This window comes from Sus scrofa, chromosome 16, assembly GCF_000003025.6.
Source record: "Sus scrofa isolate TJ Tabasco breed Duroc chromosome 16, Sscrofa11.1, whole genome shotgun sequence".
Classification (NCBI taxonomy): domain Eukaryota; kingdom Metazoa; phylum Chordata; class Mammalia; order Artiodactyla; family Suidae; genus Sus; species Sus scrofa.
Window position 1 is genome coordinate 53,894,341 of NC_010458.4, and position 14,730 is coordinate 53,909,070.

The 14,730-nt window shown below is 48.4% G+C and overlaps 1 protein-coding gene across 4 annotated transcripts in view; it reads right to left on the minus strand.

Annotated features, from left to right (window-relative positions):
- DOCK2 (dedicator of cytokinesis 2) overlaps window positions 1–14,730 on the minus strand; it is a 405,461-nt gene that overhangs the window by 51,093 nt on the left and 339,638 nt on the right. For all 4 annotated transcript variants that reach the window (XM_021076635.1, XM_021076633.1, XM_021076634.1 and 1 more), the window contains 2 exons: window positions 8,463–8,611; window positions 453–538 (listed from right to left, as the gene is read on the minus strand). In XM_021076635.1, coding sequence (XP_020932294.1) covers window positions 453–538; window positions 8,463–8,611 — 235 coding nt within the window. The remainder of the gene's footprint in view (window positions 1–452; window positions 539–8,462; window positions 8,612–14,730) is intronic.

A 14,730-nucleotide genomic window follows, 5' to 3' on the forward strand; every position in this document is an offset into this window, starting at 1 on the left:
AGATCAGACACTTCCTTGTGCTTTAGGGGCCACCTCTATAAGATGGGATCAAACACAAAACTCAACTAAAGGGGACAATACAGGGAGAGCACTTAGCGTGGCTTCCACATATCACATGTGCTCCATAAATGTTGGTTATGATCAATATTGGTCAAAAATGGAAAAAGAAAAAAGGAAAAGACAGCAAGAATTACTCCATAGCTGAGAGATAAGCTAAAGGAACATTTTGGTGGATGAGATCCCTCTTTCCAACACAGACAAGCTTCTTTTCATCTGGTCTATTCCATCAAGATCAAAGAATAGCCACTGCAGAGAGATGAGAGGTTTCTTCCAAAAATAGTTTCTCTAATACCCGTGAACCTCCAGATTGAGCTCCAGGGAGAAGAGAGCCACTGAAGCCTCCTGGAGACCCAAGCCCTCCTGGTTCCTCCCAGCCTGGGCACTGAACTTACATAGACTCCAGCAGCTGCATGTACTGCTCGTCCCCTCGGCCCCCTTCCACCTCATGGTCCAGCTTGAGGATGATTTCGTTTTCAAACTGAAGAAGTAGGAGACAAAAATAGCAACAATGACATTAGAAGGCTGAATGTTGAAATTGGTTAATTTATTATTGTAACCAAAGCTTTAGGGAATGAACATTTATCATCTCCTAGGTTTAGTGCTGGGAAGTGGGAGTACAAAATGAAACAGATTACTTCTGCAATTTAGGAGTTTCCAGAGAGGGAGAAGGAGAAGAAGGAGAAAATCTGCAGGGAAGGCTCACAAGCCATGCCATTTGAGCTTGTTCTCAAGTTTATGCTGTAAGGGGCTAGAAGAAAAAGGATGTTTAAATCAGAGGGTATAACATGTGCAAAGACACTGCGGTATGTGACATAGCATTGATCTTCAGGGAGCAGCATGATGTCATGAACAGGTATTATTTCTGCCTGCTTAGCATTCCTTTCTCTATACTTTGGTAATCACATCAGCCCAAATTCCAGTTTGTGGGACTCAGGTGAGCTGACCTAGTTCCCAGTGTGGGTATATGACACAGGCCAAGCTCTTGATCAGTGTCTTTCATTATCCAGACCCCACAATTAGTAAAGGCCTAGATCAAGCCAGTGAGACTCAGATCTGAGGGTTTGTTCACCCTCTTGGAAAAAAGTAAGTCTTTTTACCTAATTTGAAGATTATAAGCCTGAGGCTGTGGGAGATGACCACAAGGAAAGAGCCTGACTGAGAATGATACCAATGTAGGGGAAAGCAGAGAGGGGAATATGGAGAGATATGGAAAGCTCATGCCATTTTTGAGCCCCTGGACCCAGCCATACCTGAAGCTATCCTATTTACATGAGCTGATGCCTCAAAGAGTGACAACTGTAATGGTCAGAGATCAGACTAGCCCTGAAAGAAAGTATGCACTAGAGTTTTACCAAATCTTCTAATACTGAAGCCACAGAGTATTTTGTCTTCCTACATTCAATGTCAAGAAGCATTTCACCTAGATGAGCTCATGGCTTATCCAATATTTTGAAGGGCCATTCAGTGTCTCTCTTACACGGCTGTAATGCAAAAATGGTTTATATACTGTTTTAATATCATGGCCTATGAGGCCATCAAAATCATGCAGTTTTCTCATCTCCCATTTAACACTAGATAAGAAACTGGCACTTGAAAAGGGAAGGAGGCTCTTGGCAAAGGTCACCAAAGTCCAGGGAGCCCTTGGGCACTCCTGGATCCTAACGCGGCCCCCTTGCCCTCAGTCCTCACAATAACCCCATGAAGTTTGGAGGTCAATGGCTACCTTTAAATGACGAAATGCATGAAAAGCAGCCAGTCCCTGCTTGGCACCACCCTCAATAAGTGTCAGTTATTATTACAGATGCAGTAGAGGCACAGAGAGTTTAAGTGGCTTGTCTAAAGTCTCAGATGAATGGCAAAGATCTTTGGGCAGGGTTTTTCCATTGCACAAAGGATCAAGCCCAACCTAGTTGGTTGGAATCTATAGGTGATGGAAGGCAGGAACTGGATTCACTTCCCCCGTTCACAAATCATCCCTGGTGCCATTGTTCCCTCACTTTTGTGGGCTGAGGGCAAAAGGAAAGGACCAGAAGCTTGTGCTGATCTAGCTGGTGCTGAGAAAGAAATTCCTGTGAGTCTCCACCATTGAGGAAGATTTATGGAAGGAGATACACAGGCCTGGAAAGATAGGTAGGATTGTGATAGACATGAAAAGGAAGGGCACTTTGCCCAGCTGTGGGGGATGGACTGAGCAAAGGTGTGGAGGTGGGAATGTGGAAAAAGACCAGGGGAGCAGTTCAGCTGCAGCAGAGAGTTTAGGAAAGAAAGGATGGCGATGAGAATGGACACTTCAATGGGGGCCAGTCGGGCGAAGGTCTGGACTGCTGATCCACACATGAATTATGCCCCTTATATGATGCATTTTGTATGCCAAGTGTTATCCAAAATTGGGGATTGGAGGCTAACATGATTAGACATGTCTTCTGTGCTGACCGGAGGGCAGGAAGAAATATAACCAAGGGACAAGAGTGGGCTCTGATGACAGGTCATGGTTAGTGTAAATAAACAATGTCTTTAAATATCTCCTCCAGGGAGTTCCCATTGTGGTGCAGTGGAAACAAACCTAACTAGTATCCATGAGGATTTAGATTTGATCCCTGGCCTCACTCAGTGGGTCGGAGATCTGGCATTACCATGAGCTGTGGTGCAGGTTGCAGACATGGCTCAGATCTGGTGTTGCTGTGTCTGTGATGTAGGCTGGCAGTTGTAGCTCTGACTCTACCCCTAGCCTGGGAACTTCCGTATGCCATGGGTGCGGCCCTAAAAAGCCAAAAAAAAAAAAAAAATAAAAAAAAATTCTCCTCCATCTTCTCCACCATCTTGGCAGAGCTACTAGGTCTTTCTAATCCTCTAATCCTTGCACAGTTTACATCAGGGCTCAGCAAATATTTTCTATCAAGGGCCAGATAGTAAATATATTAGGCTTTGTGGGTCAGTTTCTGTCACAACTACTGAACTTAGCTGTTGTCGCACAAAAGCAGGCACAGGCAATACAAAAACAAATTAGTATGACTCCACCCCAATAAAACTTTATTTACAAAAACAGGTGGCAGGACAGATTTGGTCGAGCGCCATTGTTCGTCCATCCTGATCAGTACAATGGGCATAACAGTGCTGCCTATTGCATGGGGTGGTTAGGAGGGCTGGGAGAATTTATCTATAAACACTAAGGGAGTGCATAGGCTCGAGTGCAATGGGGCTTGCTTGTTGTCTTACGATTACTGCCGATGTTATTGTTTTTATTGCTGCATGTTACTGGAAAGCAACTTGGGGGGAAAAAAAACAGGCTTTTTTTTTCTTGTCTGAGTTTTTCAGTGGTAAATGCTGGCATGGTTCCTCCTTGCGAGATCCACTTTCCTCTGGAGCGAGAAGTGGATGGGGTAAATAAGCACTTGTCTCAGGGTCACAAAGGAGCCCGCGGGGAGGGAAATTATAGGGTGCCAGGAATGTGCGGAGCTGATGACGCCAGCCACGCCTGAGCCCTGGGCGGGCTGGAGAGGGAAGGTCTCAGTTAAGCACCTCCCGGAGAAGATTCTGGCCCTTCGAGGGACTGCCAGCGGCAGGAGCTGTGCTCAGGAGTGGCCTTGACCACAGGCTTTGGCATCCAACAGACTTAGTTTGAGTCTTGCTTTGACCATTTTCCCCATCACGTGACCTTGGGCAAGTTACTAGGCTTTTGTGAGGTTCAGTTTTCTTACCCATTAAAAGGAAATTCAAAGCAGCACCTACTTTACAGGGATGCTGGGAGAAGTTAAAGGGAAAACACATGTGAAAGCCTTGGCCTGGGGCTTAGCACATAGCAAGTGCTCAATATTTGTTAGCAATTGTCATCATGATGTTGACACTGCCCTTGTCACTAGCGTTGTAATCTCATTTAACCTTAACAACCGTCAAGGAGCTGGATATCATTATCCATATATTATAAATGAAGGAACTGAGACAAAGTGGGATCTTTTGTCTTGGATTTCAAAGGAGGGGTAGACTTGACTAGGACAGGCCTAAGGGTCCCATACACTCCCAAACATACACTAAGCCATGTCCCCATGACAGTCCTTATCTCCAACACTGTCCCCATGCAGGACTTAGGGTGTAGCTCTGGTTCCTCCCAATTAATTCAATTTCATCCACAACTGCCTCACATCACTGACTCCTCACCCTGCCCCTGCAATGTGGGTATTTGTGTAGGTGCATTCGCAGGCTATTTTCATAAAAGTTAGATGCTGCAAGGTCCAGTACAAATCTTAAACACTCAGGGAAAAGACTGTGAGCTCTAGGATTTCAGACCTGCTCTGTGGGACCGACCCCCCTTGCAACAGAACGACCTCCCCTGAGCCTCACCTTGGCATCATGCCTCCCCTTCATGGCTTCTGCTGCCTCTCTCGACTGCTCTTGGCTGTTCTCGTCATGTTAGCCTAGAGCATTTTTTGATAGGAGCCCAGCCCCACCAAAGTGTGAAATTCAAGGAGCCAGAGCTCTTCTCCAAAGAGGGTGCTGACTGTGACATGGGAGGGGCAGAGATGATGTGACAGAGCAGGATGGCAGAGGGATAACAAGGATGAAACCAGCACCAGTAAGTCAGCCTGTGGTCTCCTTTGATAACGAAATGCTGGGTGTCCTGGGGGAGCCGCGTGGAGGAAGCTGGAGAAGAGAGTGTTGTGAAAGGGGACGCTGATGGGAGTCCAGCAGCTTGCTAACTTTCTCTGAGTTATCTCATCTCTCCCCACTTCATTACCTCCCCTGGGGAGCTGGGGTGCAGGAACCTATAATGGTATTATTACAAGACACATTTTCCGGATGAAAAACTGAGGCTGAGAAAGGCTAAATAACTTATCCAAATGCATTCAGTTTACAAGCAGCAAGTCTATCTGACTCCAAAGCACAGTGTCCAGGAGACAGGTGCTCGGTACATATGTACTGAATTGATTTCTCTTTTCCACATTAAGTTCTAAGTTATTTGAGTACCCAGTTTACTCCATGCCAGGACTTAGTCTCAGTGGAACCTGCCAACCTGATAGCCCTGTCTATTAATTCATTCAACAAGCAATTATTGAGTTCCTGCTGTGTTCCAGGCACTGGGTTAGGCGCTGCTGTGAAATGCTATTATCTCTTCCTTCTCTGAGGATTCTCTTTGGACCTCCTGCTGCTCAGGGCTCAGACCCCCAGGCTGACTGGTACATGATCCTGTTCTAGGGTCTGCATCATAGGTAAGCACACACTACTCAGTCTCTACACCCAAGGACCTCCCCTCCTTCCCCCAACAGCATCTAGAAAGCCCGGAGCCTCTCCCTCCACAAAGAACTGGCCAGAAAAACAACTGGTCTACCCGGCCCCCTCGGGCAGTGGTTAGCTACCCTCATTTCCCTACATTATAAAAACATTTGCCACCGTGTTCCTCTGTATCCAGGCTGTTCCTCAGAAATGCCGTAGGATGGGGACTAAATGTCTCCGTTGACACTGAGAACATCGACTGGTTGGTGTCACGTTCATGTTCAGGCGCTTGATAGGTGCTGGGAGTTCAGGTCTAAGAGAACCCCTTTGGCTCTCAACGAGCTCATGGTCTTGTGATATAGGCAGACCTTTGAGCAGACCGTCATGCTATGTGACACAGTGATATGCCCCATGCAGGCCAGATGAAATGCATTTCAGTTTAACTGGGGCATAGCCATACCAGCCACAAGGTGGCCAACTCAAGACCCCTCTTGCTGGAACTTTCCCATCCATAACCTCACCAAAGGAAGGGCATATACCAGGGATGTTAAATCCAGCCTGGGCAAAGGACAGAGGCCCCTGAGACAGCCTGGGTGAAGTGATGTACTCATAGGGGTAAAGGCTGTCCATCAAATGCATCAGCTTTCTAATTCCTGGGCTAGAAGAGGAAGCAGGGAAATCAGGCAATGAGGTCGTGAAAGAAACAGAGCAGAAAGAGAAACTCCTAGAGCCTCCTGGGCCCTCAGAATGGAGCCCTTCCTGTCCCAGTTCCACCCATGCACATCCTACTGCGTCAAATCTGTCACCTTCATTCAGATGCTCTACTGCCCCTGAAGCAGGAAAGACTTTCCCAACATGTGAGGCCACAGCTGCCTGATCTGGCCATCACGGTGGCTTGGGGCTCACGGGGGCCTGGCATCCTCCCTTTCCTGGGGACATCGTCCGTGGCTGCTTACTCTGAACCTGGGTCTGCTCATTCCACAGCTGGGCTCCCACTAAGCACCCCACTGGTGTTCATTGAGAAGTTGCCCCATTAGTCAGCCTGATGGTCCTGTCTCTTTTGATGCAGTAGCGATGAAGAGAAGTGACTGGGGAAGGAGCTCACAGTGAACACATGCCTGGCGTTGAGGAGCCCGAGGATGACTCCATTCATGGAGAACAGGTGGGTGCACACCCCCGGGATGCTGCGATAAGGAGACCCATTAGGGCAGGAAAACCCACGATGGGCCAGCCTCCGAAGACATGAGGCCACCAAACGCAACTGTCAGGTCATAATCCAGACAAGACCGGACACACTTCTCTTTCAGACATTGTGCACAGAGAACGTTTCTTTTGCATACGCCCTGGGCATCTTCTGAGCCAGTGGGTATCCCCACCTCTGGTGCCCATAGCCTTGGCTATGTCCACGTGCAGTGGAGATCTCCAAGAGTGGTTACCACATGGAGGGGCTTCCTCAGGTATTTAACCCCAGATCCTCTTCCCTAGAGCATCTGGTGGGATTAGTGCTCCACAGAACATATTTGAAGAGAGCCCTGCTTGAGAGGATGCCATTCATTCTTTTGTCCAGCCAGCATTTACTGCATGATGTCAACTGCTGAATTGTGCAGCGGGCACAGCCCGGGCCTGGAATCGCAGTGACCTGTGTGTTGCAACCTCTGTTCTGCCTCTTTCTTGATGTGTAATTTTAGGTAAATGACTTCACCTCTCTAGGCCTTGGTGTTTCATGTTAAAATTGGGAAGACAATGCTGCCTACCTGTAGGGTTGCAATAAAGAAGATTACACGAACTAACGTGTGGAAAGTACTCACAGTGCCAGACACAGAATAAACGCCTGGTTAATGGCAGTCAAGGTCACCACCACCATCATCATCGCTTTTATGAGATGAGGATGAGGGAGACACAGAAAAACGCACAGAAATGAGTATGGGTCTATGATAAGCATACCTCAGACAGGCAGGGCGACATAGGAATAGAGGGCAAAGATCTCTTGGAGGTTGAGCACTGGGCTGGGCTTTGTAGGATCACTAGGAGTTTAGAAGGCGCTGGCAGGCAGGACCATGAACATGGCTGAGAATTAGAGGAGGAGGGAGCAGGAAGGAGGAAACTCACCAAAGCAACACAATCCTGCAGACCACGGGGATGCCCAGAGAAGAGGAGAGGTGGGGAAAGGGCTGGAGAAAATGGCTGGAAAGTTTGACTCAAGGCCAGAGCAAGGAGGGCCTGGAATGAAGGCTATGGGGTTTGGACTTTATCAAGTGAGGGTTAGAGAACCAATGAGCAAAGAAAGGGCAGGATCCTTAAGGGTTTCAAGGAAAGGTGGTTTGGAATCAGCTGCCTTTTAGAAGGCACTTAGGTACCAGTTTTCAGGACACTTGTTGGATGGCAGGATGGGGTGTAGAATGAGAGGCGGGAACGCTGGGGAGAGGGAGGGGGAGGAGTCCAGTTAGGGGTGGGAAGGGACCAAGAGGACAGGAAGGCGAGGCCTGAGGACACCACGAGGGCAGCCTTGACAGCACTTAAAGCCCAACCTTCCTAAGCTGGGCACAACTGCTGAACATTGCCAGGAACCTGCGGTGGACACGAGGGCTTATTCCACTGGCAGAAGCATCTGGAGTGACTGGACCCAGAAAAGGTCCCTGTCCTTCAAGTTCGACGGGAGTTTCAACGAATATCCTTGACTGGTGGCCCTTATGTTGGACCAGGCCCTGCACGCTGAGGAAAGCCTCCCTTTCCATCCCTGTGGATGGGTCTCCAGCTCTACTTGCTGTCAACTCTGGGGCATGGCCAAGTCTGACACCTGGCGGGGTGGGCTCTTTCTTGGCAATGCGCATCTTCCAAGTTAGCCCAGGAGCGGAAGTGCTGGACAGAGGTGGGGGGCAGGGGGAGGGGGAGACCCTTTGATCACACCTTGAGGGGGCTCTTAGGGAGAGAAGGAGGATTCTTAGACTGCCGAGAAGGGGACCACACTGACAAGCAGCAAGAAAGTGCATTTTAATCTCGGCCTCAGGCAGGCATGCGTGATAGAATACTGACCAAATCTAATCTGCCAGCTCATTCCGGGCACATGAAGAAATATCCCCAGTCTACCGTCAAGCTCCTGAATGAAGCCCAGGCATATGGAACGAGGATATCATTATGGGGAAATGGGCTGGGGATTAGGGATGCTGGCAGGAATTCGCAGCCTCATTTTTTACCTTTTTGAAATCCCCACTCCTTTGATATTCACACAGCATCATGTCGAAGAAGATTGGGATGGTAGCTTTCCGGAGCTCAGCTTCGGGGATAAGTGTCATTTCTAATATCGGTCCCACCATGCCCGGGATGAAGCAGATTTTGTTCTGGCCTGAAAGAGAAGAGGGACGTGGACCCTTGAGACCATTTTCTCAATGCACAGGTTCTTCTCAGACCAAGCCCAGGGAAAGGAAAAAGGGAGGCAGAATAGGAAACACAATAGCTAACAGTTCTATAGTTGTTACCAGGAACAGGCTTTCTGGACACTTTGCATGCGCTAACTCTGGTAAGAGGACACGCGTCATCCAGAACGAGCTCCGTGGTTAAGGGTAATGACCCCGCATGTGGAAAGTACGACACGGTCTACAAGGGCTTTCACCTGCATCGGCTCCTTTGCAAACAGGGCCCTGACGGACCGTGCTAGTGATGGCAAATTGCAGGGATACTTGAAATTATGTCTGTCTGCCACCCAGGCCATGTTTCTGAGACCAGGAACACATGCATTTGCCAACTGTGTCATGAAAACGAGAAAGCGCAACATTTGCTGCCAAGAACTTGCTATGATAGTATGGTCAGGGTGATAGTGGGGGTTAAAACTTTACTTTCTGGTTAGATGAACTATGACGTCTTGTTTCTTCTGCCTCATTTCAAGGCATTCCTGCACCTCCTCCCCTGGCTCTTGGCATTCTCACCATGCTGGCCTGGTTCCAGTGTTGCAGGCTCACCTTGCTTCCTCACGGCCAGGCCTGGGCACACATGGCTTTGTGGATAATGCCTTTCCCTGCCTGTTCCCCAACACCTGCCCATTACCACCTGGCTTCCCCTGGAATCAAGCATGAGACAGCCTTACCACACGCCCCTCCCACCCCCAGTCGGTCAGATGCCCTGCACTGGCTGGTGGTCTGTCTTCTCAATCAACTTGGCAATGATGTCTTTATTTGTGGAGTCATGGGATAAACATCTGCCTCCTCCACGAAGAGCTTCGTAAGAGTAGAGACCATGTCTGTTCTCATTATCTGTAGCACTGAGCATAGAACATATTAGATCCTGCCAGCATTCCTCTGCTGAATGAGGAAATCAATCTGTCTGGCTCCTACCCTCACAGGCTGTGTGACTTGGATATATGTCTTATAAAAACACAATTGCAATAAGCAGCTGTTGAGAAAACACATCTGTGTATCCTAAGCACAGCGCTCAGGGGAAGGTGTAGTGTGGCCCCAGGGTTAAGGGCACTGATTCTGAATCTAGATGACTTGAATTATGTAAATGGATTCTGCCATCAACTAGCTACGTGATGTCAGGCACCTCCTGAGGCATCAGTATCCTCGCCTGTAACATGAGAGAATAACAGTATTTATTTCATAGGGTTGTTGTGAAGAATAAATGAATGCTCATTTATTAAGAGCCCAGGGTGGTGCTTTAGGCACATGGCATACTTTGTGTAGCGTTAGCTCTTACTGTTGTGATGATTGGCCAAAATGAACCATGAAGGGCAGCCTTGTTGAGCAGAACTGAGCAGACTGCTCAGGATACACCCATGAAATATGGCAGAGGAGGGGAAAGGAGAGGGGCACTTAGGAAACACAGGGATCTCCTGGGAGCGTGGGCAAGCCTGTCCCAGCAACCCTGTCATTGAACCTGACACACAGTCTCCCATCAGCAGCTGCCTCTTTTTCCTCCTGAGTTTCAGGCCCGAGCAGCCCATCCTGGGTTTCCCCACTGTCAGGATGAACACGCGCGGTCTTTGCCTGCGGGGGAGAGAGCTCCTGGGGTGCAGAAACTCCGGCGGTATGGCCTATAGCCCGGCACTGTTGCTTTCGAGTAGAGCTGAGAAAAGGAGCCAAGAGAGAAGGCAGCAAGAAAATGAATTTTAATTCTGCCTAAATGAGGCTTAATGTTGGAGTGAGTATTTCCCCAGAATTCAGATAAAAAAGGCATCTTCCTAGGAATATCTTCAGTTAGTGAGAGGGCAATGGTGAAGGCAGGCAGAGAGTTGAGTGAAATATAAAGACACTTCTCCAGGACATCAGCTTCATTACATGATACATCTGGATTACACTTTGCTTTGGTCCAAAGAGAGAAAAAAAGAAAAAAGAAAGAAAAAAAAAAAAACTGACTTTCTTGGAGATTTACAGTAACAGCTAATCTAGGTTTTTGATTTTGTCCTTCAAGATCCTTTCAACCCACAGCGGGGTTTTAAAATTCAAAGTCGTGTGCAATAATAAGCAGAAGGTAAATGGGAAACTGTCAGATAAGCCACCACGGAATGGAGAAATTGCTTATACAGCAAAGGCCTTTGTTGGGTCTGATAAGGATGTATTTAAGATGGTTTAAAATAAAAAGCGGACATGCCACAGACCAGGGATTCCTTAGACACTTTTGACCCGCATTCTTTGCAGTCCATGGAAGAGATGTTTGGAAGAATAGGGAGAGAGCAGAGCGAGGGAGATGCTCATCTCTAAATACGGTGTGATTGCAATGGCCCTTACAATGCTCCATAAAGAAATGTTACCCATTTACATCATAAATGGAATTTCAGCTCACTGGATTTTGTGTTCAGGTAATCCGAATGTGTGCCTTTTATATGTCTAGATGTGCATGCACGCACACATGCAGAGAATATATTTGTGGCTAAGTGAAAGTGAACTCATTAGGGAAAAAAAATTCCTCATTTGAGAGACACACCTGCTGCTGTGTTTGAAGAAAGGCAAGGAAGGGAATGGGTGAGAAGGTCTTTTTCACATAATGGAAGCTGAATCTCCCTGGGAACAGATACCAATTAGAAAAGGCTTTTAAAGTGCCGATAAGCCAGCAGGATAAATCCAAATGCCGAATTACACAGGCTTTGGGAAGGGATCTGGTGGTAAGGAGGGCACGGCAAAGAGCTTAGGTGGAAGGCAGTCCCTGGGCTCCTGGCCTCGGTTTCCATTCTGTGCAATGGCCTCGTCTGTCGCCTCTCGGGAGCAGACGGTGAGAGTGTGGGCCAAGGGTCTGAGGGCACTAAAAAGGCGACCCGGCAAAAAAGAAATGACAAAGCAAGGAAGAAGGAAGCGAGGAGGGTGGAGAGGGCAGGAGGAAGGGCTGAGAAGGAAGGTGGGCGAGTTGCTGACCTCAGGAGGCTGACAGGGGACAAGGGCCGGCAAGCCCTGAAGTGAACAGGACGAGAGCAGGTGATCACCGCCACGTCACCCACAAGCCTCCTGGGGACTCTGAAGTAAAGCCTGGCAGATCAGAATAAACCACTCATTCCCTTGAAAAGAGGAAGAAAGAACACCTATTTGCTCCTTGGTCCCAGGCCTGGAGAAGCTCCCACCTGGCCCAGGTGGTCCGTTCCTTCCTCGTCACCCAGAACGTGCCAGGCCCTGGCTTCCCTCCAGGCCCTGCAGAACCTCTGAGCCCAACGACCTGGGTCAGGTCCCCTCACTGTCACTCCAGGCTGTGTGCCTTTGTGCCCGTCACTTAAATGTCCCTGAGCTTCTGCTGTCTCATCTGCTAAATGCAGATAATAATCACCATCCCTGCCTGGGAGAAGGGTGGAGACGCTTAAAACAAAGGGCCTTGCGTGGGGCCTGGCTCATTAGAAGGGCTCGGCAAGGATTCATGTTGATTGTGACGATGACGATGGTGAGCAGGGTAAACTCAGCCTCTGGTGGGTTCTCAGAAGAGCAGCAGGAGGGGCTGTGGTCCGACCTCCTGGAGCTCCCTGGAGTTTTTCAGGGGACTTTTCAGGCTGGTCAGTTTGTTGGTTCACTTTACTCTAGTAAAGACCTGGCGTGCGAAGAAGGTAGACAAATTTATCTTATCTTCCGTGGCTGACACTCACCACTACCCTAACCCCTCTCCATCTCATTTAAAGATGTTATCATAATTGGTCCTCAAAGATGTTTGAAAAGTCCCCGTCTGATTACATCGGTCCACAGCTGACAATCCTTCTGTGGATTCCATCGCTGTGCAAGCCCACGTGGCCTGATGTTCCCTCCTTGTGCCCTGCCTGCCTCCAGATACCGGTCTGCCTCCTGCTCGCCCCTCCTCCTGGAGCCTGCACACTGCCCTCCTCTGCCGGCCACGCTCTTCCTGCCCTCTCCTGACTCCTTTACCACTGAATCCTATGGCCACCGGCCCCCACAATCAGTCTTACTCATTCTCTAAGGTCCTGATGATGGGGATGCAGTAGGATAGTTACACGGGTAGTGAGGAAGTCCCGATAAGAGAGCACAGATAGAGAGGGAAACCTAGGGAATGTGGGGAGACCACTGTAAGTTAATAATTGCTCAAGAGGCCCATCAGAACGAGGCAGGCTTGCCTGACTAGTAGAGGAGAGAGATATGCCTCAGGCCATTGGGTGGGGGATGGGGTGAGGGCTGCATTAGGGTTCAGACCAAGGGCAGGAGTTTAAGGACCTCCCTTCTGCTGATTTGAATAAGCACCATGACAGTTCTAGTTTGACTGTATAGGGTCAAATACCCCCTTACCGGAAAAAAGAGGAAGAGGAGGTCTTTTCCCATCCCCACCCTCGTTGGATGATGAAACTGTAGCCCACCTAATCCTCAGCGCAGAGCCTCCTTGCCTGCCTGCTTGCATCTCTCACAAGTGTCCTTTCTTAATAAATCTATTTTTTGCCTATCACTTTGTCTCTCGCTGAATTCCTTCTGCACGGAGCCACAAAGAACCTGAACCTCAGCAAGTCCAGACACCGGATGAGGGAAAAACCATGGGTTCAAGTCCCAATCTGGGTTTAGCCGGGGTTCAAATTCCAGCACGTGGGTTCAAGGCCCAATTTGGGTTTAGGCTAGTTTCAAGGCCCAATTTGGGTTTAGGCTAGTTTCAAGGCCCAATTTGGGTTTAGGCTAGTTTCAAGGCCCAATTCGGGTTTAGGCTGGGTTTGAGTCCTGGCACGTGGTTCAAGTCATAAGTGCTGTCGGTTTCACTTCTACCCAGTGTGGAAGCTACTTGGCCACATGTGTCTTTGAGTGCTTGAAAATATGTCTAGTCCAAGTTGAGATGTGGTCTAAGTGTAAAAAAAAAAACCCACTAGATTTCAACCAGTCTGGAAAACAGACAAAAAAAAAAAAAAAAAAAAAAAAAAAAAAGGTAGCATATCTAAATAAGGTTTGATAAGGTTCTATGTTGAAACAATAACACTTCAGGATATGAGGTTAAATAAAATACACTGTCAACATTAATTTCACTGCTTTTTACATTTTTGAAAAAATGTGGACACGCAAGCATTTAAATTTAGCCAGTGGTTCACATTCTGGTTCCTTAGACCAGCCCCACTCTGGGGCTTAGGGCTCCCCATGTTCCTCACCGAGGCACCTTCAGCTCTCTCACTGGGCAGGACTCCTTTACATGCTCTCTGGGTACCTGAGGCTTCTGCTCTGTAGCTCTTTCCCTTTACCATAATTAAAATTATGGTAAAGCCATAATTAAAACCATAATTAAAGAGCTCTGCAATTAGCATGTGACCATTCAGTGCAGAGTCCATGAGGTCGGGGGCCATGTCTCTAACTACAACTCTTTTCAGTTGCAGCCTCAGCCATTGGTACAGGGCCTGGCATTGCCAGGGCACTTGTATTCATTTCCTGTGGCTGCTGTTAGACATCACCACAGACTTAGTAGCTTAACGCAGCACAAACTAATCTGATAGTTCTGGAGGTCAGAAGTCTGAAATGGGTTTCACTGGGCTAAATACAGGTGTGAGAGCAGGGCTGAGTTCCTTCTGGAGGGTTCTAGGAAGATACTGTTGCCTTTCTGCCCCCAGCTTCTAGAGGTCGCCCACGTTCCTTGGCTTATGGCCCTTTCCTCCACCAGTCAGCAGCATTGCCTTCTCTAATCTCTCTCTGGCTCCCCTGCCTCTTTTTACTTGTGAATACCCTGTCATTGTACTGGGTCCACTTGGGTGGTCCAGAATATTCTCACCATCTTTAGGATCCATTTTGCCATGTGGGGTGATATAGACACAGGTTCTGAGGATTAGCCTTGGGCACCTCTGGGGAGCTCCAATTCTACCTATCACAGTGCTCAGTCTTTGTTGATAAACTGGATAACTGAATGTTTGGGTGAAAGATGGCTGCCTGGGTAATCCCCTTTCCTATTCCTCCCCAGCAGCTTCTCCCCAACTCGAAGAAGCCATGTTTGCTTAGGCTGGTTGCTCTCCCAGAAAACCTGCCCTTGCCTTCGTCCCCCCTTTCAGTTCTGACATAGGCCACCCTGGGGTCTAATTCAAGAACC